Below are 27,860 nucleotides of genomic sequence, written 5' to 3'. Positions count from 1 at the left end.
CTGATTACTTATATTTTTCATCTCAGAGAGTGTGCTTTGATATTCAAGACTGGAAGATATAAAAGTAACCTCACCTTCCTTTTTCCTATCTCTGGGTTATTCTAGAAATAGCAAGTAACATAGAAATAGGAGACAGTGTGAGGATGAAGGAGGGAAAGTGAGGACAAGGTTGGTGGCCCAGGGGAAGGCTTGGGAAGTCATATGTGGGAAAATGATATAAAAAGAACTAATGAGAATCAAACGCCCAGCTCTTATTTATCATGTTCTTTAGCATTTTAGGAAAGTGTTCAGGTGAAATTCAAGCTCTGAAATGCTGTATTTGTACCACAGGGTCTGAGGATGGTCTGAGGGACCAAGGTGCTCTCATGGGTTATATTTCCATATCCATTAAAATGCTTCCTTGTTTAATCATATGGGATTTTTTTTTTTTTTTTTTTTTTTTTTAGGATTTGGGAGAATTCAAACTAATTAAAAAGATTCATACCTTCCAAGCCTCAATGACTTCTGCACATGAAGCTGTGCTAGGGGGCTTGAGATTTATAATCAACTACTCACATAATAAGGCTGTTGCTAATTTTTTGAGGCTATTTTACTTAAGGTCTGATCATTTTATATCAAATTCTATTTCCAATTAAATGCTAATGTGTTCTCATTCCAAATGGTTGGACTGTGAGCTTAGCCTGGGAAAATGAACAGGAATTTCCCTTGAGCATAATTTTAAAGCTGGACTGTGCAATGGACTGGGGACAGCTGGGTGCTCCCTGGCCCGCGCTGGCAGGTCCTGCCCCTCTGAGTTCCCAGCGGTATCAGGCTAGCCTGGTTCTCAGCAGCATCATCTCCAGAGGCCCCTGTGGGCTACAGGACTCACTGCTAAGGAATCACTTCTTTCCACAGGGCCCAAGACTGAGAAGGGTCAATAAAGGTGTGAACAAGCTACAAATGTCTCTACAAAAGGGGAAAACTAGAAGAAATTTCTTATCTTGCACAACAATGGCATGGGAAGTCCAACACTGGCATGGCAATTTGTCAAACGAAAATCTTTTTTTCTTTCTTTCTTTTTAAATTGAATTTATTTTTTTATTATCTTACAACAGTGTTCATTTTGGTACAGTATTTGATTTCTCCCCTCAGGTGTAGTCCCCGTTAGCTCTCCCATCTCCACATCAACCATGCATGAAAATCTTGTATGTACTGTAAATGACATGTTCACTAATTGCCCTGATTGAGGTATGGAGAGTGTCATAGGGTAACCCTCAGCAGAGAGACTGGCTCTGGGGACTGCAATGAGGCCTAAGACAACGACAAGGTGGGAGGGGATTAGGGCTAATGGTGCCTCTCAGAAGAGGGATGCTCGCTGAGAAGCCATTAATTCCACCTCCATCCTCTTGGGGGGGTGATGTGAATATGCCGATAACAAGGCACAGAAGTTTTTTTATTTATTTGTCATCACTTTCATAGAAGAAAATTCCAAAATTGGATCACTGTTTCTAACTCATTCACTTTGTTGTGATCATTACTAATTAAGCATTTTTACATGAATACTAAGAATATAAACATCCTACATTGCCACTGGGACTTCTTTAATTCAGTGTGTCAGGCTTATTTTATATATTAAGCATGCTCACTTGGATTCTGTTCTTGAAAGTGCATGTCCCTGGGATTCAGGGAGGAGGGACTACTCACCCGGAGCGCCAGGCTGCCCTTTGGGGCCTGGAAGTGCCACCGACAGACCTGAAAGGAGAATATTGGTACATGAGTGCTTCATGTATGGTTAATCTCATCACACGTGTACATGACTTATCTGACTTGGTCATTTGCACTTTGACAACAGGAAGAAGCTTAATGACCACACTCTTGGAATATGTTAAAGATCATCTGTTTGTCAGAGAAGGGTCTCCAGAGCACTGAAGGATTGCAATGTCACTAATTATTCTTTGCAAAATAAAACAAATAGGTCTGAGGTTATAGCGAGTTGTACCTGGTTCTCCCTTCTCTCCTGCTGGACCAGGAATTCCATCACATCCTTGGTCACCTCTTGGACCCACTGGTCCAGGATTTCCTGGGAATCCTGGAGGACCTGAAAAATAAGTGCAGTTCAAAGGGAGGATTTACTTCCTACTGATACCTGATGTAAACACGAGGTGTGTGGGATTCTGTAAAAGGTGCTTGTTCTCATGTGAAGAGAAGTTCACAGTAAGCATGCAAACAGACCAATATTACCACGAAGGTTATTACTTGGGGATGTGCCCGCTGGCATATCTGTGAGGGGTTAGGCAGGTAGGAATGCCTCACCTCACTTTTTTTGCATTTTGGTCTGAAGACTGAGTACATGGGAGCTACCCTAATGGGCAGTTGCAAGTCATACAGAGACCCCAAGAGAAAATGTGCCTCCCTCATGAAAGAAAAAGAGATTTAAAAAAAGGAACCTGGAAGGCCTTTGATTCCAGGAAAGCCAGGGAAGCCTCTGATTCCTTTAAACCCCAAGTCACCATCAGGACCCGGCATTCCTGCAAACCGAGCGAGAACGGGGAAGGGACAAAGAAACCAAAAGAGAAACGATTACAGCGGCTGGAACCATCAGTTCTTTTAGTCCATGGTGCTCACGTTGGCCTCCTGGGAGCTCTCTTGCTGCTGGTCACCTCAAGGCTTTGTTCTGGCTACTGGTTCTTCAGGGAAGCACAGCACAGATGCCATGAGCCATTCTCAAAGGTGTGTGTACACCAAGCACGTGAATCACTCCGTGTCTGATTTATTTGTTCAATTGGGAGTGAACAGCAAATCCATTGAATCGCTCGGTCTTTGCAAAGTGGCTTCAATATTATCTTGAGGGAAGACTCACCTGGGTGACCAGGACTTCCGGGACTTCCAGGGGCTCCATCAGGTCCAGGTGGCCCCAAGTGACCAGGTGCGCCAGGAGACCCTCTTTCTCCTTTCTTTCCTATGTCACCTGGCAATCCTGGATCTCCCTTAAATTCAAACACTTTTAAGATTCTCATAAAGCAGGATAGTGATGACAATTAAGAGTGAATTAATATGTCTATTTGCTAGTTTATTATTCATCTTATTTCTTCGGCAGTCATATCTGCTATGTGTTAGCCCTGTGGTAGGTTCTAGGGACAGGATGCTGCTCCCTTAAAAATAAATTAAATCAATTCAAGACAGCAACAGCAGGACATGAAGCCAACTGCAGAGTCTTGTTAGCTGAGGCCTCAGTGGCTATACTGCTAGGACACCTGTGCAGCTAGCTCTCACCAGGAATGTAAGCACAGAGACGTGGGGTATGCGCACCCCGACCTTTAGAAGTTTTGGAGATCGATGGGGAGGTAGATACTAAATCATCACACAAAAGTATAATTTCAAATTGTGATGATTAACTAAGTTGTAAGAGAGACCAAATGGACATGTGTCCTGCTAATATTATGCATGCAGATAAAGTCCATCAATGTTAAAACATTTTTCTATGATTTAATATTCATTAAATCTGTACTTCAGTTTTACTGTAAGCCAACACACAGATTTGATAGTGACTTACAAAATCCCCATAGTAGCTGAATAAAATATTCTACCCTGTTACTATGAATTGCCAGCAAGGTCAAGCCAGTTGATTTTGTGTTCAATGCATAGTTCTAAAATTTTCTTCTGTGGTTACCTGTGAAGCTCCCACATTTAAAAGAAATGACTAATTAGCTGAATGTGAACTATATCAAATTCAATTCCTCATTGAGAAAATGTGGAAAGAGTATCTCCCTGGTTTTCTGAGGACTTAGTCTAAAAATGAAGCACAAGAGAAATTTGTTTTCCAGGTGGTAAAGAGTTACTATTTTGGCTTCCAAATTTTTTTCTTTCTTATTTTTCAGCGATTACTGCAGGATGGCATGATTGGTGGAAATCTCCAGAAAGGTGGTAATTCATTGGCTCAAAAGAGAATTGGAAGAAGGTTCTCTAAGTAACAATTTCTGTATTTTTTGGAGTTAATACTATTGAAAATATGATGAAAAAAATAGACTCTCCTAAGAAAAATTTGCATTGTGCCTTAGAATATTTTGCATTTAAATTCAGCAGCTAAGGGCTTCTCAGAATCCTGTACACTTCGTTAAGGATACATAGGATCTTATGTTTATGGAAATTTCTATTACTCATTCTCCAGTGGTCTAGTTATGGATCTTAATGTAACTGCTCTACACAGAAAAGTTGAGGAAATAAACCTAAAAAAACTGGTTGTTCCTGGTACAGCATCCTAGCAAGGAGTTTTGACATCCAACCTCCAGTCTAGGAAGATAAGCACTGAAACATTGTGACAAGATGAAGTTCTTCTGTGTAATGGAAGGAAAATACTTAAATTGCTAGTACAACTAGATGGATAAATGTATGTATATTTAGGATGGTGCTTGTTTTTTTGATAATGCACTAAAGTATCTTACATCTTCTGTTGTGTTTGAAGAAGTGTTTATGATGACAAGGTTTGGAAATTTATAAGTCTGTATGAGATGAGCCCATGTAGAGACTGGCTATTTTATATCACAGGGGAAACACACACTGCCTTGTCAGATATTGTGGGCCTGGCATCACTGCCTCCTCCCGGCAGCACAGTTAAATTGCAGGGTCGGTTGTGAGAAATTCCTTGGGGGGTTTTACCTAGAAGTAATAAACTCAAAAGCTGACAGCTGTGTGATAAACATCCTCAGTTGTGGAGATAGAATAAAAACAAACACAAATAATTGCCTGATAATATGGTAATATTATTGATTTTCTCTGCCCACATTGAATCTGCACACTTGATATTTAAAGGGACTCACTTTTCCACCAAGATATAAATATTTGTATGGGGTCTCCCCAGTAGCGCAGCGGTTGAGCACTGGGTTGCGAAGCTGCCCGCAACCTCTGCAGAGCTGGTTTGATCCCCAGCCACTGGCGAGAGTCCCACATGGCGCGCAGACCTCTCCTGCCGCCTGCTGCTCCCCTCAGCAGTGTATTTCATCAGTCTGCCTGTTCTGCTTTCCGCTCTGACTCTGGTGAATTCTCTCACCCTCCCACGCTTCTGACTGTACCCAGTGCTTGTATAAATAAATAAATCTGTAAGAAAAAAAACAAATATTTGTATGGCCTATGTACCTCAGGTCCTGGTGGTCCTGGCCTTGTACCTTCAGGATAACCTGGCTCTCCCTTATCTCCTTGGAGACCCTGAGTCCCTGGGAGACCTGGTCTTCCAGGGTCACCTGGGAATCCCAAAGTTCCTTTCTTTCCTTTAGAACCTGAAATTAGGAAAGAAACCAGGTACCATGGTAAACACAGGGATCTTGAAGTGCTCGTATTAAACTTTGCACCAACCACCTGCCTCCTGAAAAGTAGGGTTCTCAGAATCATTAAGGCAAATGGTTAGAAGAGCTGATTTTCACACATTTGAATGTTTATTTGTTCTTATTCAAGCTCTGGTTATAGACAGAACATTTGTTTAAAAGTAAACATAGTTGTTTCACACAGACTCTCTATTAAGTGGAAAACCAAAACAAGAAGTAACACAGAAATCTAGAATTGGGAGCCACTGTGAGCTTGCAGGCTCCTAATGGGGCCTTACCTGGCAGCCCCATGTTCCCCATGCTTCCTGGCACACCACGTGGTCCTGGTTCTCCTGGATACCCATTGTTGCCTGGATCTCCTCTAAGGCCTTGAGATCAGATAAATAATCATATGCCTGCGTAACTCCTGGGCATATGGTAAGTTCTCAATAAATCCTTATTGCTTACATAAATAAATGACTCCAGAGCAACCAGATTAGTTGGTTTTAGATACTTATCTAGGTGCCTTTTTGCCTTCATATAGGAAGGAGCTGGGGACCCCAAAAATGTAAAATTAAATTCCTATCAGCAGATGTGCATGTCAAACATCAAAATCCTGCTTGGGCCAACATCAGCAGGAAAGAGGGGACCCCTGTGACCAGGTGGCAATAGGTTTTCAAGTGCAATATGAAATGGATGGACATGTGATGCATTTTGTCACTGACATGGTCATGAGGCACAGGGGGCTACTTTGTTCAAACAATTACTTGCCAAACTCTATAACTTGTTGTTGAAGAAGCCAATCTGAAAACTTCAAAAGCATTATTTCTTTTATTCTATGGTATTATGTGACATTGTGATAAATGCTAGTTTATAATAACTGTCCATTGATTTAACATAAAATATTAGTACAAGAATGGAATTTTGTGTTTATTATTATATTTTCATTGACACAGACTGACTATATATACTTTCATTTTGGTTTAATTTAGAAGCAAATTTCTTTTGGAGCACTAGGCATAAAAGTCATTTTCAGTCCAGAAGTCTAGAAGCAAGTTTTGTTACATTTAGCTCTAGGAAAACTTAAAGCCTGATGTTTCTGTTAAACAAGCATCTGTACCTGGTGGTCCTGGTGGGCCAGGGGGTCCTTTGAGGCCTTGTAAGCCTGGTAACCCTGGAAGGCCTCTGTTTCCCTTCTCACCTGGCTTTCCTGCCAATCCTAAAGTCAAAACCATGCATTAAAATACGGGTAAGAATTTTATCAAGGTTATTCACATCCTGATTAAAACAGATGGGACATTATTATAATATAGCACAGCATATTAGTTAAGCGTCTGGGCAAATATGGGCTCACATCTTTCTAAGAAGAGGATGAATAAGAAAATATGGTCAAATATTAGCATAATGCCTAGCATGAGTTAGTCTCAAAGACCATTAGCAATTATCATAGTATTAACATTTCAACTATTTTAAGAATTAGTGGCCTAAATAGCGTCTTTTTTTTTTAATTTTTAATGATGACAGAGGACTACCTATTAAACTATTTTTATTTAGTAGATTCCATTCTCCATTCATTTGTTACAAATATCATTTACTAAGTAACAAGGACATCATGGACACTGTTTTCTGTTATTTATCTTATTTAATCTTCAGGGCATCTCAGTCTCTCTGTGGGCCTTCTCAGATGGATGTAGAGATGAGAAACTCAGATTCCAGGAAGTCAATGGACAAATCTGGAGCCACACCATCAATCAGGGGTAACGCTGGGATATGAGTTCAGTTCTGCACACTAGAGAGTTCATGAGCTTTCTGTCGCTCCACCTCTTTCCCCTCCTCACCAAATGCTTTGATCACATCATTCTCCTGCTCAAACATATTCACCAACCTCCACTGCAATTTACAACAAAGTAAATTATAAACTCCATGCCCTGCCACTGGAAGCATCTGACAATCTGTCCATATTCTGACTTTGTTCCTGTCTCAAGCAGAGTCACACCCGTGGGGGCTCCATGCTCATATGCTTATTCATCCACTCCACTGTGGGTTGAGGATCTAATTAATAGGCATTGTTCTACATACTGGAGATAAAATGTTCCTTTCTCCCAGGTTTTTAGTGTTTAATTCAGCAAATAGCTAAGTAAACAATTACCACCCAGTTTCTTCTCATTTTACCCAGCATTTCTGTTTTCCTCAAGTTATTTGGGCTTAAGTTTGGTCAAGGAGATCACAAGCAGGCTTTCTTAAAAGCTGATTTTATAATGGTTGTATTCATCATAAAATATAAATTGTTATAGGACATGTTCAAATAAGTCACAGTAATTTGGGTTTGAACTTCAGCCTTATGGCTTCAGCTAACAATTAACAGCATTTCTAAGACATTTATTTTTAATTAAAACATACTTTCCATTTCGTAATCATTCTCCACAGGATGTCATGCATGAGAAGCAGTTTTTAAAGGCAATAAAAAATTCATCCTGATATCTGGCCAGAGTAAAGTGGAATTTGGGGAGTAGGTTCCATTTTGGCCAGGGCAGCTTTTTATGTGGAATTTTCCAGGGGGTTACTTTTTACTTGTCAAAAAGGGGGTTTAGAGGCTTCTAATTTAAAAATAGACCAGGGATGATTTAAATACACGAGACCCAAAGTCACAATTAACTTAGCAAGAAAAGTGCATTAAGGAGGTAACATTATTGTGCAAGATACACAAGTTTGAGTCTAGACTCTGGCCACCAGCTGGCTGTGATGGGGCAGGGGGTTAAATCCTCTTCCTCAGGACACTCCTCTGTCAACTAAAGGGATTTGCCTGGGAAACTTCGCAGTCACAGAATCAACTCATGTGATTCTCAACAAGGAAGTCTGTACCTTTGAGGCCTGGTTCTCCTTTGTCCCCCACTAAGTGGGATATTCGAGAAGGCCCAGTGGTGCCTTTTTCTCCCCTTTTCCCCTTTACTCCTGGGGGTCCCCTCTCTCCCTTTGCTCCTGGAATTCCAAGGTCACCTAAAAGGGAAGAGTAACCACATCATGTTTTTAATTCTTTAAGTCATTTATGAGCCTTCAGTAGTTAACAGCGCTAACCCTAAAATAAAACACAGCAAATAAAACAAATAACTGAAAAAGTTAACAGAGCCAAAAACTTGATAGTTTCCCAAATCAGGTTCATACCATGAAGGGAGTGGTATGAACCTACAGGGAAAAAATAGGATTCCATTCAAACATGAAAAGGAACACAGAAAACAGCAAAATCTTCTCTCAGAACCATTTTGCACTCAAAGAATAAGATGTAACTTATTTTGCTGCTAAGTGAGTGGTCATTGTTCTTGCCTCCTAAAAGCTAGCAAGAGACTATTACTTACCCCTCTGTCCAGGGGTGCCAGGGTCCCCAGGAGGCCCTGGGGGGCCGATGTTTCCAGGAAAACCCATCATCCCAACCATTCCTTTTTCACCTGTGGAAACGAGCATGAAGCAGTGCATGTATAGGATGAGAAGCACAAAATACTCCACCACCTAAAAGGAACTGTACTTAGAAACAGAGGATTGGGTGTTGAAGGAATGGTTTCTGTAAACAGGAAAATAACCATATTTATCTAGGAAACACAAGGTCTTTTTGTACCATGTACGAGGAATTTACTGGCAGCAAATCACATTGCTGGATGAAAATAGAATATATTGAAGTTTTGGGACATTTGTGCCTCCCCCCAACCCACGGCTTTCTGTTCTATTCCCTTATTTAATTTATTTTTTTAATCACACTTGTTTCTGGTTGAGGTGGAGTCCTGTCTACTGATGTGTCTCTTGGGCCTGGAACAGGCTGGCTCCTGAATCCTAGCTAGTGATATAAAGAAAGCTTCACTGACTCATATAAGTCATTATTCGGGGCCCTTCTTGGGAGGAAAAATTAGTGTCCTTATGCCGTGAGGACACTCAGAATATTCTCTCTAAACATATAAACTATAAGAACAGTGATGCAAAAAATAAAGGATAGTAAGAGAATGTTATAAACAACTCTATGCCAGCAAATTAGATAATCTGGACAAAATGGACAAATATCTAGAGAGGCAAGAGTTACTAGAACTGACTCAAGAAGGTATAGAAAATCTGAATAGATCTATTTAAAAGGGAAGTGATTGGATTAGTAAAATTCCCTTCAAAGAAAAACTGTTCCAGATAACTTCAGTGGTGAATTTTACCAAATGTTTAAAGAATATTAATTCTTCACAAGCTTCTAGAAAATACAAGAGGAGGAGATATTTCCCATATTGTTCTATGAGAACAACATTGTCACAATCATGAACCAGACAGAGACATCATAAGAAAAGCACTCAGCCAATAATTCCTATAAATACAGGTGCAAAAATTCTCAGCAAGATACTAGGCTAATGTATTTTAGTGCTAATATCTAAAAAGGACTATGCAGCAAAAATTGTCATATCCTGAGTAACTGGAAATGTGATCATCCCACCACCACCATTTCCCTGTCCCCAGGCCCTTTACAAATAATCCAGAAAGAAAATCTGATGCTAAATAAGAACGGAGCAAGGAGCTGAGAGCCTATAGTTGTTTCCAGTTAATCAAACTATCACAAAAGGAAAATTGGAAAATAATTATAGAAAGAAAATGGGGGAGGAAGTCAAGAGGGGGAAAAAAAGAAAAGCACACAAAAAAGGTATACCTGGTGACCCAAAAAGTCCTGGATTTCCTGGACATCCTTTTTGACCAGGTGGCCCCATCTCACCTCTGTGACCTGGCATTCCTGGTGGTCCAGGTTCTCCAGGAAATCCTGGTCTGTCCAAACCTGGAACACCTGGGTCTCCTTTTGTCCCTGTTTCACCTTTTTTGCCTACAGATGAATGAATGAAGAAATGGGGGACAAATAACCCCCACATAACAGTCATTTCCCCACCAACTCTAGAATTATTTTATTTTTTAATGATTAAATATTTACTATGGAATTTGGGGCAAACCAAATGCTTATCTGATTGTCTGATAGATGCTCCCTTCTGTAAACTTTCTAGGATCCTTTCTAGATTCCACATTTTCTGACATTTAGTGACTCGTGCAGTAATAAAAAGTATAGAATTTCGAGATCTATTTTCTAGCCTTACAGGCACATCTGGGGACTGCTCAGTTTTTGATCCACAGAAAACATTTAGAGCCACGCATGGAGGAGGGCTGTGAGATGCTCTGGAAACAATGACAGCACTCAACAATATGTTGAGTGCCAAAATTTTGGTCAAAAATTTATTTGCGAACATCTAAGCAGTATGATCGTACACAGGTATTAGCTGCATTTTAAAGGATTATCTCCAGAGATAGTTTGCTTGAGAGGAGCCAAAAAAAGTAAGTTTCCCATCACCTGAACCATCATTTAGACTTATTTTCATATCCTTTCCTTTGATTTTGCTTATAAAGCAATCAACTACATAGTTTATAACTTGTTAAACAGTTATAACTTAAACAGTTTAAGTTAAACAGTTTATAACTTGTTAAACAGTTTATAACTTGTTTAATACTTGGAAGTATTAAAATAAAATGTCTGAGAAATTAATGTGCTCCGTTAAATTCTATTTTTTTTTTTAAAGATTTATTTATTTATTTATTTATATAAGCACTGGGTATAGTCAGAAGTGCGGGGGGTGAGAGAGAATTCACCAGAGCCAGAGCAGGGAGCAGACCAGACAGACTGACGAAATACACTGCTGAGGGGAGCAGCAGGTGCAGCAGGAGAGGTCTGCGTGCCATGTGGGACCCTCGCCGGCAGCCGGGGATTGAGCCGGAGCTGCAGAGGCTGCGGGCAGCTTCATAGCCCAGTGCTCAACCACTGCGCCACCGGGGAGGCCCTCCATTGAATTCTTTATGGTTCTTATGTTCTTGAATACAAGACATAAACCAACTCACTGCATTAAATTCAGATCTCTTATTCTATAGCTGGTACTCATAGCAACAAAGCCATGATGACAAAGCCGGTATTTCTGAAACAACACCCCCACTGCCAGTGATCAGGACTTGTTGCAGGACAATCCCCTGTTAAGCTGTCAGCAGGAGTCCCATTCACCTGCCTACCTTGTTGCCCTTTCAATCCATTTAAACCTGGAAGTCCTTGGGCTCCCATGGGACCCTCTGTACACCTCCCTGGGGGTCCTTTTACTCCAGGAGCTCCAGGTGGCCCTGGATCCCCTGCAAAATAAATCCAAGAATATATTTAGGTACAAAATCCAATGTCTTAGCATTGCTATCCTAATCATTCTCCAGTAGTTTTTTTTTTTTTTTTTTTTTTTATCTCTGTTGAACCTGTATTTAACGTGCCTTTTATGGAGGCCACTCATGAGAAAGGAAGGAAGGAAGGTGAGAAGGAACAAAGGTAGGGCATCAAGGTTTAAAGGAAAAATAATTACGCTCCACAGATTCTATTGATTGAACTAAGAGTCGGTTTGAGAAAGTCCTTCATCCTGGAGCATCTACACATCAATTTGCTGCACTTAGCTGGGCTCACAGTAAAGGAAGAGCACTTGCTATTGTACCTCGTGGTCCATCAAGCCCTTCAGTTCCTGGAATTCCAGGGAGACCTGGAAGCCCAGGGAGTCCAATTTCTCCATTTTCCCCAGAATTGCCTTTTTCTCCTGGAAAACCGGGTGTTCCTGGTTCTCCAGGTATGGCTAGTCCTGGTTCTCCCTATAGCACAGAAATTATGTTAGTTTTACTACACAGTGTTTCCAAATCCTTATTGACTATGGACAGGTCTTTGGGGCTATTTACATGGAAGTAATCTCTCTGCTATGGAGACCCAAAGACCTTTTTTGTACGCTCACCCCCATCCCATCAAGCTTCCCTTTGCAACTCTAGCTGCTGACTTCTTAACAAATTATGCTTCATTATGTAATCTTCCAGAAGACTGCGGACTTTTCTGTCAACAGCCTCGGTACTTCTACTAGTGACAGTTTTTCTCTTAACGATTCATGTTTCTTTCTAGAATCCTCCCACTTTAACTACTCCAAATCTTCCTGAAGATTAAGAAAGAACAAGGGAGGGATGGTTTGAGAAATGTAAAAAACATTTGCTCTCTTTCTCATTCATAAATATACAGATAATTTCTCCACACAGGGCATTCCAACTGGCCAACTGCAATCCCCCCTGTCTCCCACATAGAGGGCAGATTGAATTCTCAAAGACCTTGGCTCCTGGTAGTCCTGGCTCTCCTGGCAGCCCCGTTTTTCCCATTTCTCCAGGACAACCTGGTGATCCTTTAGCTCCTGGAAAACCTTGATCTCCTACAGAGAAAAAAGAATAAAGATTGTGTGGTTAGAGTCATTAAAATATTCTGAGCAGCATCACTCTCTTTTGCAATTTTTTTTTTTTTTACGGGGCAAGTGGCTGGAGATGTTATAAAAATGTGGATGATGAGAAAACCAACTGCTAAATTAGCAATTAAAAAATTCAGTTTCAAATCATAGTACAGCAGTTTTGATTTTTAAAAAAAATCAGCATTTCTTTTTTGTTTTTTGATTCACCAAGTATTTATTTATTTTTTTTTTTTTTATAGAGGCATGCTTTATTTATTTGTTTGCTGGTTTCTTTGTTTGTTTTGTTTATACATGCACTGGGTACAGTCAGAAGCGCGGGAGGGCGAGAGAATTCACCAGAGCCAGAGCAGGGAGCAGAGCAGGCAGAAGGACCGGAGTACACTGCTGAGGGGAGCAGCGGGCGGCAGGAGAGGTCTGCGCGCCATGTGGGACCCTCCTCCAGTGGCCGGGGAGCAGCCGGGGATCGAACCGGCGCCGCAGAGGCCGCGCGCAGCTTCGCAACCCAGCGCTCAACCGCTGCGCCACCGGGGAGGCCCGATTCACCAAGTATTTAAATCACTGATAGTGGTTGACCATTTCATGGACCTTTTTTTTTTTTTTTTTTTTTAGAGGCATGTTTTATTTATTTATTTGTTTATTTGTTTGTTTTGTTTACACATGCACTGGGTACAGTCAGAAGCGCGGGAGGGTGAGAGAATTCACCAGAGCCAGAGCAGGGAGCAGAGCAGGCAGAAGGACCAAAGTACACTGCTGAGGGGAGCAGCGGGCGGCAGGAGAGGTCTGCGCGCCATGTGGGACCCTCCTCTGGTGGCCGGGGAGCAGCCGGGGATCGAACTGGCGCCGCAGAGGCCGCGGGCAGCTTCGCAACCCAGCGCTCAACCGCTGCGCCACCGGGGAGGCCCTCATGGACCTTTTTTTAACATACAGAACACAGATAAATAAATTTTTATGTGTATATTTATCCACATGTAAATGCATGAGCCAGATCAAGATATAAAACACATCCAGCACCCCAGATTGCCTTTCTCAAAAGCAGCTGCTCAGGAAAATTACCTCCTGAGGCCCGAGAACATCCATTGAATAGAATGAATTGATTTCTCTCTTGTGCTTTCATAATGGGAAAATTGAGAAAGGATGTTATACATCTTTTTCTCTGTTCAGAAAATGAAACTGGCGGAGCATGTCTGCATTAAAAGCGTTCCCTCGTGCCCCTGATTTGACTGATTTTTAATTCACAATTAGTTCATGGGATCCACTAATTTCAGCTGAGAGCTGTGAATATCCCTGGTTGGTTCAGTTTCATAGTGTACCGTCTCCTTCAGGAAGGTGACACCATGGAGTTTCAAAGGTGCTATTTAGTAATGTAGCATCCAAAAAGGACTAGCATAAAATAAGGACTGGCTGCTTTTCTTCACAGATCATCGAGAAGTTGGAGTCAAAGCCATCCTTAGGACCAACGAGAAATGCAATTCTGTTTTCCATTTCAACTACTCATCAGTTGAAATTAATATTCCATGTTTTGGAGAACTGAAGCATGATAAACACTGGTGATGTTAATCTAAGATGAAGCACCAGTAAATAGATTATATTTTGACAAATATTTATTTATTTATTTATTTATTTAGCATAGAAGAGCTGGGTCAGAAGTGCAGGGGGTGAGAAGATTCACCAGAGACAGAGTGGGGAGCAGAACAGGCAAATTTACTGAAATACACTGCTGAGGGGAGCAGTGGGTAAGACACGAGAGGTCTGCTGTGCCCTATGTGGGTCAGCTCCCTGGCCGGGGATCAAACTCAGGTCATGGAGGTGACAGTGCTGAGACTTGATCCTTAGGCCACCGGGAGGCCCCATATTTTGACAAACATCTAAGATAATATTGAAACAATCATGAAACTGTCATAAAATCTAAAGTTCTATTTAACAACCAGGGACTGAGAGTCATCCTGGACAGGACGATATATTTGCCAGCGCAGAAGCTCAAGTTGTCCTTCATATTATCAGAATCTGATTCCTTTGGAGTGTTTCCTTTTTGAGGAGAAACAGGATTATTTTTCTTAAGGTAAAATAACTTCTGTAATTTATTCCGACATGTATAGGGAAATCAGTTATTTGTAATTTCATAGTTTCTTTTCTTTTTCTTTTTTTATGGGACCCTCGCTGGTGGCCGGGGAATGAACCGGCGCTGGAGAGGCTGCAGGTAGCCTCACAGCCCAGCGCTCAACCACTGCGCCACCAGAAGAGGCCCTAGTTTCTTTTTATTATAAAAGGAGTGGATAAGTGAATAAATGTAGCAATGTAAAAAGTACAGGCATCTATTAGCAAGTAAAGAAAAAAATTCCTCATAATCCCACAGCTAAGGAGATTCATTATTACTGGTTTGGTGAATTTCACTCCAGTTCTTTCTATACATTAAAAAAAAACAAAAACATGACTGAGAAAAAGAAGATGTGATACATATACACAATGGAATACTACTCAGCAATCAAAAATGATGGCATTTGTGGCAACATGAATAGAGTTGGAAGGGATAATGCAAAGTGAAACAATCTAGAAGGAGAAAGAGAATACTAGATGGTTTAATTTATATGTGGAATTTAGAGAAACCAAACAAAGGATCAGATAAAATATAAGTCTGACACTTGAAAGCAGATGGGAGATGCTCAGTGGGGGAGGAGTAAGGAGGAGGGTGATGAAATACAGGGAGCCCTTTGGTTGTGATAGTGGGAAAACTGTGGTGACCACTTTTCCCCCACCTGATGGGGGAAATCCTACATTGTGAAAAAACAGACAAGGCTGTTTAATAAAATATATATGTTTATACAGCCATGCATTCTGAGATGAGAATGCATAAATCAAAGGAATTCTCCATTTTTTGACTTAACATTATTATCAAATTTTCATTTAAGACCCTCAAACATAACATTTAAAAACATATTGTGGATATTTCCTATGTTAGTCATGTCTATTTCTATCTCTCAATATCCAAAATGAGTTTTATTTAGATTTTAAACTTTTTACATTTACCCTTTAGTCCAGGAGGTCCAGGAAATCCAATTCCTGGAATTCCTGGTTCACCATCAGCTCCAGGAAGACCAGGGTAACCACACTTTCCTTTGGCACCAGGGACACCTAAGAAGCACAAATACAGCCACATGAGCAACTTTCTTGTGTCTTGCCCTAAAAAAAACCCTCTACATTTATCATTCCATGTCATTTTGGAAAAGAAATAATTTTAACATGACCCCAATTGCCTCTGCTTCCTCACCAGTCCTACCCAATGATGATCATTAGAAGTTACAAATAATTCTGGAAATATAATTTAATTCCTAAAAAGAAATATAGCAGGTTTCTTGAATGCCATGCCTGCAAAATACAGTTTTACATCATCCTGATAAAGAAGTCCAGTTTTCAAGTGCAAAATTTGTGGAAATTACTTGCCAAAGGCAAACAGAGCCTGCTTCCCCACCAAAAGCCCATGAGGACTGTTCTGCTCTAGAATTCCTCTTTTTTTAATATTTTATTTTATATAATTCTTATATCATTTTTCATTTTTGCACAAAGTATGCATTTTGATTTGGTTCTATTCCCCATACAATTGCACCCCCCCTTATTTTGACCCTAATCCTTCGTCTCCTGCTCGCTCCCCCTCCTATAGTGTGTCTCTGGTTTATAGTTGCTTGTTGATTTTGATTTTTACTTTGCATTAATTAGTCTTTTTCCTGGTCCCCTATTTAGGTTTTCTAAATTCCTGCTATGAGTGAGACCATCCGGTATTTTTCTTTTTCTTTCTGACTTATTTTGCTGATCATGATCCTTTCTAGCTCCATCCATGTTGTTGCAAACTGCATGTGTTTACCCAAATGACACAGAAACATTCATTCCAAAGGGCACCTGTACCCCTATGTTTATAGCAGCACTATTTACAATAGCTAAGCTATGAAAACAATCCAAATGCCCAAAAATAGATGACTGGATCAATAAGATGTGGTACATATACACAATGGAATATTACTCAGCAATCTAGAATTCCTCTTAATTAAACCTCTGTCCTTTGGAATCAGAAGCACCAATGGGGATGATCTGGATAACCTCAAAGGATGATACAAGTCCCCTGCCTGTTGGTTTCTTTTCTGCCAGGACTCTAGTCTATGTTGTCTTTTGAAGTCAATGAATATATTTTTTCCTTATGATGGGGATGGTCTTTTTCCAGGAGAGTCAAAGTGCGGTCTGCCCCCACCTGACTTGACAAAGGGGATACTTACCAGGTGGGCCTGGGGGTCCAGCATGGCCAGGAGGCCCTGGAGGCCCTGGGAGGCCTGGGACTGGTGTTGAAACACGCGATTCTCCCTTACGACCTTAAGGAAATTTGTGATCATATGGTAAGTGTACATACTGAAATTTTTGATTCAGAAGGAAAAATATAATAAGGAGCTTACAAACATGTCTCCAAAAATATATAAAGTGGTATCTTCTTCCACGGGTTTCAAAACTGGTTTTAAATGAGCAGCCCATAAACACTTTCTTATTCAATTGACAAATATTTATAAGTATTGATAATTGCTTAAGTCTTATTCTAATTAATATCCCAATACACTGGCCCATTGAAAGAGAGCCTTTTCTAAAAAATACAGAAGGAAGCTTATACATTGATGAATACCTGTAGGAGTTTCATTTATCAGGTGACAAATTTTCACAGAAGGTAGTATGGTATATTGAACCAAACATGAAGTTCAGTCTCATGTGGGTTTGAGTCTTGACTTTGCTATTTACAAGATCTGTGAACTGGGCATGTTCCTTCACCTCTGCTAAGTTCCTCATGTTCACTGGAGAATGACACCTACTTAGTCAGTAAAGACTTGAAATAATGTTCTAAACACAATGGCCAACAATAAAAACATGTTAATGATTAGTATTGCCGATATGTTATATGCTTATGAAAACATAGGTTTGGGATGATTTGATGGGAAAAACTGATGACAATGTTTTATGACATGGAATCCTTCACTAAAGATTCACAGTCAGAAAGAACAGAAGAGACTTTGAAGATGGATTTGAAGATGGGTCAATAATTCTTTTTCTATAAAGGGCCAGATAGTAGATAGTGCAGGCATTCTGATCCAGACAGTCTGTGTTACAACCACTCAACGCTGCCACTGTAACCTGAGAGCAGCCAAACCACTGGTGGATGAAAGACTGTGGCTGTGTGCCAAGAGAACTTTATCTATGGACACCAAAAACTCATATAATTTTAACAATTACAAAATATTATCTAATAGTTTTCTCCAGTCATTGAAAATGCAGAAACCATTCCCAACCTGTAGACCATATACAAATAAATGGGCTAAATTTGGACTTCGAGTCAATCTATTTTATAAATCCCTGGATTAGAACAGCAGCTTTGAAAGTAAGGTGCAGGAAAAAAAAAATAAATGCAAACATACAAGCATAACATGTAATATATATGCATGGATATATATATATACAGATATATGTAATTATAAAATAAGCTTTACATACATGTGTGGATAGAAATGTATACAAGCAATTAATATATATAATGGGGATGTGCACTATCTCCACTGCATTTTTACTATTAAAATAAGAGGTGCTATAAAAAGATCTTTAGACCACTGGTTTATTGGGTCTCATCCTTTAAAGTGGTTTTAGAAGTAAAAAATGACCAAGTGGTGTTATTTCAAAGTATCAGGGACATGTAATCACCAGTTTCACTGTCACATAAAAACAATGAGGATCGGCTCTCTCCTAAATGCAGCAATCGTGTTCTGCACAGGTGGATCCCAACAGTTATCAGGACTTTCAAACTACTACCAGGCAACTTTCCTTCATGTATCTTAGGCATGCTAAAGTATAATTCATAAACCATCTCTCGGGTTATGGATCAAAAGAACACATTTGCAAAAATGTGAGTGGTCCCTGGAAACTTGGAAGACGCTTCTCAAGATCATTTTCATAGACTTTTGCCTCCTTTTGGCTTATCATAACAAACTTCCATTTATTCCTATTCACTCCATATATTTTTATCAGTATTGGTTACTAATGGATATTTCCATCCTGGGAAATTTTAGCTGAATGGCTCTGTAACATAGAAAAGCAGATTTTCTCTAACACATCTTATTGTTCCTTCCCAGTGTCTGAGCTGACATGGTCTACTCATTATCAATAGGTTTCTATATGTGCCTTAGAATGGAGGGAGTGTCACTCCTTCCGGAAACCTTCCACCCACTCACTCCACAGGAAAACAGGACTGGAAAGAAAACTAACCAACCGGCTTCTCCAGGTGGTCCAGGGGCTCCGGGAATGCCTTGGGTGCCCTTTGGACCAGGCTCTCCCTGTGGTCCATAGTCTGATGGTCCAGCCGGTCCCGTGTGTCCTGGGGACCCAGGGGCGCCAGGATCCCCTGGCGGGCCCTGGTCCCCCTTCTCACCACTCAGGGCCTATGACAACAGGAATATGTTTGCATGGTGCCCCATTCAGTGTCTCCACACACAGGGCACTGTAACCCTGAGTAGGAACACCACTAGGCCACCACTGACAAGACCTTGAATTAAGAAGATTTTGTCATTTGAGGGGAATTATTGCTAAAACGAGTACAGTAGATCTTCTGCTATCTTGTAGGCTTTGGACTTCAGGAACATTTTATTAAATTGGAATTTTCCTGAGTCCCATTTGAGATGGCCTATGGTGGCATTTCATCCCTACGATTACAGCTCTGCCCCCCCAAAATTTAATTCATATTGGCCAACCACTCAAATGGCATTAGACATAACCTCCATGTGCATGGCACATTTCTAAAATAAGATCAGAACAAAATAGCTTTATTGGGATGGTTTCCAACAGGTATTTTCATCACAAAGGAGATATTCCACTTGTATTAATTTTTTCTTGTGTCTATTTTTTTTTATTTTGTACACAGTAATGTTTATTAAATGAGTGAAATATTTCATTTTATATTAATTTTTTGAGTTGTATATTTTAAAGAAGTTGAATCTTACAAAGCAACTTAAGTTTATTTTCTAACATGGCACAAAATAATATATTTGACTGCATTTTTCATTACTCAGTATCATCAGGTGGCTACATAGTCCTCCTCTTCTTACAATGCCAGGGCATAAGACTCAGCAAATCACCTCGATTTTCTCTTACTTTCTGGACCATCTCTACTAATAAAGAAATGAATGAGATGCAGTGGGGCATCTTATCAACTCTACGGATGTTACACAAAAAGAATTCTAGTCTGTCTCTCTGGAAGCAGCTGGGGACAGCCTGGCAGTTTGCAAAGGACGTCTGGGAAAGACTGGTCCTGCTAGAAGTTTTTAGCCAAAAAGCATTTTGTATCAAGGTCTAGGAAAGACTGCATATCATACCCATATCTTAAGGGGTTGCAAATCATGTTCTGATGTTAATGAGTCTGTAATGCTGGTTAACCCTGAGAGAAACTGGTGTTTTCTAGAACAGGCTGGGCAGCTGCCTTGCCAGCATCTCACAGATAAAGCACGAGAATGGGACACGTACAACAGACAAGTGAGCCTGAGAGTTGCTCAGCCTCTGACGCTGACATTTTAGAATGACCTTGATAGGAATCTCTCAAATGAACATGCGAGAGCACTTCTACCCCATGGGAATAGATCAACTTTAATAAGCTTAAATATTGTAAATGACTTTCCATTTGATCCCCTTATTTCACCCACCTATCCCGAAACTGTCCTTTCATGCATTTATTTTTACTTTCATTACCCCCAAAATACTGACTTAACCACTGTCTATTATTAATCATTTTCTGATCTCTATAAACTAATTTGGTACACATGGGGAAGGGCAATTTGGGTGAAATAAAGTCATTTTTGTTATTGAATCTTATCTGGGCTAAAGACTGTATTTTGTTAAAATCCTATATATATTTGCTCAGATTGGTGCTGCTAATGTGAAGATGCCTCACTCTGGAGTCAGAGCAGAATCGCGCCGATGGTCAAACAATCTTTTGAGAGGAAATCATTCTATGTCTTAACTTAGGAACACTTCATTTGCAGGAGGATGATTTGAAAAAGTTACTAAATACTAACCGGTTGGCCTTTAGGTCCTGGAACTCCTTTCACTCCTGGAGTTCCAGGAATCCCGTCCAAACCCTTTCTTCCAGGATGCCCTCTGCGCCCTGGGTCTCCAGGGTCACCCACTGGCCCCTCTGGCTGAGATGCTTCACCTTTTTCTCCTTTATGGCCTGGGTCACCCTGGGCACCTGGGAATCCCTAGGGAGGTAAGGAGATAAGTCTGCATTGTGTTTGGGTAGAGTTATTCTTGGGTAGAGTTACTTTTTTTTTAATAAAATATCAGCATGAATTTTTTGATTCCAATGAACATGCATTTTTTGTTTTCTTTTTTTAAAGACTCTTTCTTTGGCTCCCAGGTGTAATTTAAAAATTTTGTTTTGCTTTTGCTTCCAAACTGGAACAAATTCAGTTACTACCATTCCACACCACGCACACAAAATAACATAATTCAATACAATACAACCATCATCATGATCCAGATGATGTTAAAAGACTGGGAAGTTTTAACATTCTTGTCTGGATAATTTAAATTTTCATTCACTATGATGATCAAAATTTTAATTTTGAAGAACTTTCTGGTGCTAATATACCATTTATGTACCATTTCATACACCATTAAATTACGCTTTGTGAGAATGCAATTCAATGACTTTTATCAATTTATACATTTCTGCCACAAATTACCATAATCCAGTGTTAAAAACATTTTCATCACCCCCCCCCCCAAATTCCCTTAAGCACATTTGCAGTCAGTTCTTGTTCCCAATCTCAACTCTAGGCAACCACTGCTCTGTGTTCTATTTCTGATACCATCTAAAATTTACAAATCCATCCATCCATCCATCCATCCATCCATCCATCCATCCATCCATCCATCCATCCATCTGACTATTCCTGCATCACTCAAACTGTCATTTAGTTAACAAGTACCTATGAAGTGCCTACCTTTGCCGGGCAACAAACTGATCCTTGTGTATGCTACAACCACATTTCTAGAGTGTTCCATTATCTAAACTGAAACTAAAGCTTGAAAACACAAAATCTTACCGGAGGTCCTGGAAGACCCATACTTCCTGGGGACCCTGGGCTTCCTTTATCACCAGCTGCCCCTTGTCTTCCTGCCAAACAATGAGTTGTTAAATATTCATCAAATACCAGCTCTAAAAAGCCACAATAACTCAGTGCATGAAGAAAATAGTTTCCTTTTGAGGAAAGAAAGATCATTTCTATTTTAAAACAGGCAGATATTGAGGGTTAATAACTGGAAAAAGAGACAATACAAAAAACAAGAATGCTGAAATGTTAGCTGCCTTTCCTAAATTTGTCATTATAATTTTGAAGAGGAACTTTTATTTTTCCTGATAATATAAGTAATAAATTATACAAAAAGAAATTAAAAATTACCCATAAATCTATTACAAGATACCACTTGTTAAAATTTTTATCTATATTTCTCATAAAAATTTATATCTGTAAGAGCATAGGACTTACAGCTCTTTTAGTGTAGAATACCACTACACATATGTCAATAAATAGATTTATAGTTTGACTTTATATAGCTGTATAGTTGCCTTCCTGTAAATCATCATTTACTCAGCCATTTTGAACATGTAGATTGTTTTTTCAATATTTAGCAGTTTTCAACAATGCTACAATTAACACCTCCAGATAGTTAATTCTCCAAATGTGTCCAATAAGTTCTTAAAAGTGAACTGCAGGAGTAAATGGGCAAAAGCTTTTCTGAAACTTTTGTTATCTGTGGCCAAATTGTACTTTCCTGGACAATTCTGTATTTCCTATGCTTACTCTCTCTATAAAGATGATCCCTTTAGAAGATCTTTTGGCTGGATCTTAGGTCAATTTATTAGAAATGCTTATTCAGAATTTTTTTTTTTTTTTTGCAAAATGTAAGCAAGGATATAGTTTTTGCTAGTAACCCAAATGGTTTTACTGCTCATCTATCTTCTTCCATCTATAGCTATGTGCCAGATAAGGAGAAGCCAAGAAAAATGTGAGAATGTGACTCGCTGGTCAACAGCAGTAAGCTGGCCCCTTAGATCTGGCCTTAGGCCAGTGGCCACGTACAGGGAATGCAAGAAAATAATGGTTGCTTTTCTGACATTATTTCTCTTTCTTTCTCCATCCTTTTCTTTTAGTTCCAGTCTAAATAGAACATCCCCCCAAGACTTGGGCACCCAACAGGAGCTGTATGAAGAGGGACAGTTCTCCTGCCCTTCCCTCCTCCTTCTCCTTCAGGCTTGTCTCAGGGAGTCAGAGGGCAGCGATTGCAACTGACTATGGTGTTTATAAAGAAATGGGTAGGACTTGAGGTGGCCCAGCATGCCTCTCCAGATGCATGTCCTCTAGTGGCTGGCCTCAATGGCCACAAGGCTAGAGGCACACGTAGACTTTTTTCTTTAGACTGAGACATAGACTCCCTGGGGACCTTTGCCCTGCATGTCTAACTGATGGTGATGATATACAGATGTTTCCTTATCTCTGTTGTCAGGCAGACCTTTGGATTAATTTGCTACAAGGTAGCCATGGCACAGCAATTGAGGGGTACCCATGTGGAGCACAAGAGGAGAACTACCACTAGGAAAACGTCTGGATTTGAGTTCAGGCTTGGCCACTAATTGGCAATGTCTCCTCATGCCTCAACTTCCCCATCTGTCAAATGGGGATAGTGATAGCACTTAGCTGCAGGGTTGATGTGGGGATCAAAGGGGTGGTGGCCCATGACACACCCAGGCCAACAAGCATACTGACCAAAGGCTCTGTAACTTGAGGTTTTTTCCTTAATGATAATTAATTTGATGATGAAATGGTTTTGTATTTCAAAACTTGATTTAATGGCAGAAATTAAAAAAAAGTCATGAGATTTCAGATAGAAATTTTAATTTCATTTTTCTCATGAAAAATTGGAAAAAGGTATGAATCCAGGGCCTAAAATGTTGCAAAATAACAATAGGCTGAAATTGAGTGCCTTCCAATTTACCACAGTCATCACCACTCTCTATTGTACTCAGAACTGAGGCCACTGATGCACATTTTAAACTGTACCTGTATCCTTAAGAAGAATGTGAAAGGCACATGACCCCATAATAAAATGAAGACCAGGCCTCCCTGGTGGCACAAGGGGTTTAGATGCAACCTGTGAAGCTACTCACATGGTGCAGCAGACCTCTCCTGACTCGCCCGCTGCTCCTCTCAGCAGTGTATTTCAGTTACTCTGCTTGTTCTGTTCCCCACTCTGTCTCTGGTGACTCCTCTCACCCCTCCATACCTCTGGCCTGTACCCCAGTTCTTGTATGCATAAATAAATTAATTAAAAAAAAAACACAAATGCTATGTCTTAAAAAAAAAAACCTAAAAAAGTGGAATGAGACAGGTTATGTTCTTCAAAAAAAACATGGGAGGGAACTTATTTTTTTCTTGGAAGAAAAAAGGGCTATGCGTTTAGTCTAGCTGCTGCACTCTTCCATGTTACCTCTATGTCCCCTATAGAAACCTGAGTTTATAATTACTGGATGACACAATGGTTTGCTAGAGTTCCACAACTAAAATGCTGGGGAAAGGCTGTCTTTTATGAGATTTTAGCCAACTTCATGTTAACAGGTTAGGTTTTTGAAAAACTCCATCCGAATTCATGAAACCCACACCACAGCACCCCCCACCCTAAGTCTATCACTTCTTTTACTGTCCAGGGATTTAACCCCTTTTGTACTTGCAAATACACTTATGTGAAAATTGTCTGTACCTGGGATTCCTTTTGTGCCATCCAACCCCGGCCATCCTGGGAGGCCGGGAGGCCCTGGGACATACGGACACTGGGTACACAGCAGGCCTGGTTCCCCTGCAATGACAGCATGCTCACGTGACTCATAAACCCACAGCCCTTAGAAAGGACAGATGCTTTGGGGCCTCCCTGGCTTAGGGGTTAAGTTTCAGCACTTTTACCACTGTGACATGAGTTCAATTCCTGGCCAGGGAGCTACCCACATGGTGCAGCAGACCTCTCTTGTTTCCCCGTTACTCCCCTTAGCAGTGTATTTCAGTAAATCTGCCTGCTCTGCTCCCCACTCTGTCTCTGGTGAATCCTCTCACCCTCTATACTTCAGCCTATACCCCAGTGTTTCTATGTAAAAATAAATACATAAATCTTTAAAAAAAAAAAAAAGATGTTTCCCAAACACAATCATCTATTACATTAAAACTTTTTTGTGTGCAGCGAATGTCACCAAAGATACCACACATGTAAATAAAAAAATATTTATTATATCTGCTAGCTTTATTCACCTGAGCTGCTTGGTGCTTATAGAGAGAAAATCTCGAGACACTAATAATAAAGTCACTCAGTGTTTCCCTCACATTCTGGTTATATCCAATTAGTTTATTACATAGCTGCTAAGCCAGTGACTAACAGATAAATGAACACCTTGAGCTAATTTTAGGAGAGAAGACATCCTCGGTTGACTGTGGGATGATCACTGTCTCAGGGGAACACAATATAAGTGCTAAGATGATGATGGGAACAGTCTGTTCTAACAGAACAAGCCCGCTGACTGAACCAACCTTTGGGCCCGTCAATGCCTGGGAATCCTGGAGGCCCCACCAGGCCTCGAGGCCCCTGATCTCCAGGGGGGCCGTTGCGGAAGACGAGGTCACCTACAAAAAGATAAGGCCTGTTTTTAAATTTAGTTAGCAAGTGTCTTAGTAACATGATCATTTTATATGCCTTTCCCCATCTTTGTTTTGGAAGCTGTCTTCTGAAGCTGACAACAATTGAAAAGTCTGATACATGTTGACCTGCTCTTCCTTTTTTATTAACACATGTGGTTTTTTTCACACTGATGCAGCAGCTCATTATATCATCTTTCATCCCACAATCAACCCAACTGATTTTATTCAATTATCACATCATCCACAATTGTCATCAGCAGAGTTGATGTCTCTTTCCTCTGTGTAGTTCAGCTGCAAACTGTATCTTCCTGATCTATTACAGGTACTTAATTCATGCTGAGTGTAAAATTTGGACTTGGGGTATCATCTGTTTTCTCTCCACCCCTTCATTATCTTCATGGAGTTTGTCATTCTTAAAACAGCTTTTCAGGAAAGCTGTGCCATGTGTCTGTCCACGTAGCAGCTTCTGTGATGTGACAATGGAGAGCTGACTCTCGTAACCACTATGTTCTGCGATCTAATCTTGGGTCTTGCCATTTCAAACACAGTTGAAGGCCATGCTGATGAAATATTTAAAAACAGGAGCTGGTGGCTCCATTCTTGCCCCCTTTCTCCTTGGGACAGATTCTCCTGAGACAGAGTTTAAGTCTTGGAAGATGGTCTGCAGAGACTGAACAAGCAGTTGCACGCAACCAAGGCGAAGGCGATAATCTTGAAAACCATCACTCCTTCCTGGCTTCCCTGTCCTTGTCCCTGCTGGCATGAGCTCTGCCCTCTAGGAGGCTCAGGCTGAAGCTCTGCTGCACAGGGGGCTCCCCAGAGCTGCTTGCACAGATAGCTAATAAAATGAAACCCCAATCCAAAGAAAGCTCCTAAGATCCTGAGACAGACAGACACAAACAGATAAGGTCGCTGCCCTGCTTTATACACATCAGTCATCCAGCCACACGCACACGATGGGGTCGCCCGGGGCAGCCTTACCTGGTGGTCCTGGACGGCCTGGTGACCCCATAGGGCCTGGTGAACCAGGACAACCTGGGGCCCCAGGGGGGCCCACGGTATCCTTTCCTGGGGGTCCTTGCTCCCCTTTACTTCCTTTCACACCTGGATATCCAGGGGCTCCTTGGGGGCCTGGCCTTGACGATCCTTGGAGAAAATACCATTTTATTGTACTTAAAATTGTTCCTGAGTCACACGTGTTTATTTTTAATTGCAAAAAGTAACATAATCTGATTCATAACAGTTGCACAAGTGAGAAGTTTACTGAGCATATATAAATAAACAGCAGGTACTGCCCTTCCCCTGTGGCCTTGTAAACCATCCAGGATAGCATTGGGAAGCTTGGGGCTCCACAGGCAGTCTTGGGGCTCCACAGCCAGTCTCGGGGCTCCCACAACCAGTCTACACAGCTGACCATAAGCACTGAGACAAGTTGGGAGGCTGCAGTCTTTCTAACTCCAAAGACTTTGAGGGATTTTTCAATATATGCTATAATGTAGATTTGCTATGTTTGCTACAAATAGTCTATATCTGTAGCTTATTAAAAATTAGGAGACTAGAATATGTCTTTGGTTTGGTGTCCCAAACAAGAAAGTTGTAGCTGACTTTGTTTCTGCCAACTGTCTTGGTTTTAATGGGGCTCAGTGGGGGTGGCAGGCATCCTCGGAATGAAGCCAGGCCAGGGGTACAAACTCATCTCATGTGTCCCTCCCAAACAACTCCGGTGTGTGTGGGAGGTACAAGCAGTCTTGGGGTGCTGCCTGACAAACAGTTTAGCCAATAAGAAAGACCTCATCACCAAGGGACGCAGAAGCAAATGGGTGTCATGTCTGATTTTCTCTGATTATTCTGGAATAAAGTCAAAGCTTTCAGGTTGAGGTCTATTTTAGAGCTTTGCATTTTTCACCCACTGGCTTTTTAAGGGAAACTATACACTATCGGGGAGTGGCAGGGAGAAGGAGATCTTTTATTCTTTGGCTAGACTTTTTTTTTTTTAAAGAATTATTTATTTATGCACATAAGAGCTGGGGTATAGGCTAGAGGTGGGGGGAGATGAGAAATTCACCAGAGACAGAGTAGGGAGCAGTACAGGCAGACTGACTGAAATACACTGCTAAGGGAAGCAGTGGGCAAGACAGGAGAGGTCTGCTATGCCATGTGGGTCAGCTCCCTGGCTGGGGATGGAACTCGTGCTGCAGTAGCTGGGATATCTTCACAGTGCTGAGACGTAAGGGAAGCCACCAGGGAGGCCCATGGACAGACTTTTTAAACATCCTTTTGTGCCATTCTAACTTCAAGAGACCCCCATGCTAATAGTTCAGTGTATATTTTTTTATACATATTGTATTGTAAGAGACATTTGTTTCTTAACAATGAGATTATCATGCACATCATTCAGTTATCTGCTTAATTCATGATTCATTTTCAAAATTATGAAATAATTTAAATAGGCAACAAAATTTAGAAAAAAATATGATCAATGGCAAGGTTTGTCAAATCTTAGCTATTTTTTTTCTTGGTTTTGTTTCCTTTACAAA

The 27,860-nt window shown here is 40.7% G+C and overlaps 1 protein-coding gene across 1 annotated transcript in view; it reads right to left on the bottom strand.

The window, feature by feature from the left end:
- Positions 1 to 27,860, bottom strand: part of COL4A3 (collagen type IV alpha 3 chain) — a 124,483-nt gene that overhangs the window by 16,495 nt on the left and 80,128 nt on the right. Inside the window, exons 21-41 of the mRNA XM_037522148.2 lie at positions 26,305 to 26,469; positions 25,216 to 25,308; positions 24,401 to 24,496; positions 21,688 to 21,758; positions 20,656 to 20,838; positions 18,861 to 19,029; positions 16,837 to 16,929; positions 15,599 to 15,703; positions 12,444 to 12,541; positions 11,795 to 11,945; positions 11,337 to 11,450; positions 9,946 to 10,113; positions 8,630 to 8,719; positions 8,139 to 8,273; positions 6,397 to 6,495; positions 5,576 to 5,665; positions 5,113 to 5,252; positions 2,840 to 2,966; positions 2,427 to 2,507; positions 1,979 to 2,077; positions 1,684 to 1,731 (exon numbers count right to left, since the gene is read on the bottom strand). Of these exons, the coding sequence (XP_037378045.1) occupies positions 1,684 to 1,731; positions 1,979 to 2,077; positions 2,427 to 2,507; positions 2,840 to 2,966; positions 5,113 to 5,252; positions 5,576 to 5,665; positions 6,397 to 6,495; positions 8,139 to 8,273; positions 8,630 to 8,719; positions 9,946 to 10,113; positions 11,337 to 11,450; positions 11,795 to 11,945; positions 12,444 to 12,541; positions 15,599 to 15,703; positions 16,837 to 16,929; positions 18,861 to 19,029; positions 20,656 to 20,838; positions 21,688 to 21,758; positions 24,401 to 24,496; positions 25,216 to 25,308; positions 26,305 to 26,469 (2,415 nt within the window). The remainder of the gene's footprint in view (positions 1 to 1,683; positions 1,732 to 1,978; positions 2,078 to 2,426; positions 2,508 to 2,839; positions 2,967 to 5,112; positions 5,253 to 5,575; positions 5,666 to 6,396; positions 6,496 to 8,138; positions 8,274 to 8,629; positions 8,720 to 9,945; positions 10,114 to 11,336; positions 11,451 to 11,794; positions 11,946 to 12,443; positions 12,542 to 15,598; positions 15,704 to 16,836; positions 16,930 to 18,860; positions 19,030 to 20,655; positions 20,839 to 21,687; positions 21,759 to 24,400; positions 24,497 to 25,215; positions 25,309 to 26,304; positions 26,470 to 27,860) is intronic.

The sequence above is a fragment of the Talpa occidentalis genome, unplaced genomic scaffold, assembly GCF_014898055.3.
Source record: "Talpa occidentalis isolate TD23 unplaced genomic scaffold, MPIMG_talOcc4v2.1 talOcc4.3, whole genome shotgun sequence".
Taxonomy (NCBI): Eukaryota; Metazoa; Chordata; class Mammalia; order Eulipotyphla; family Talpidae; genus Talpa; species Talpa occidentalis.
This window is presented reverse-complemented; position numbering and strand designations above follow the sequence as displayed.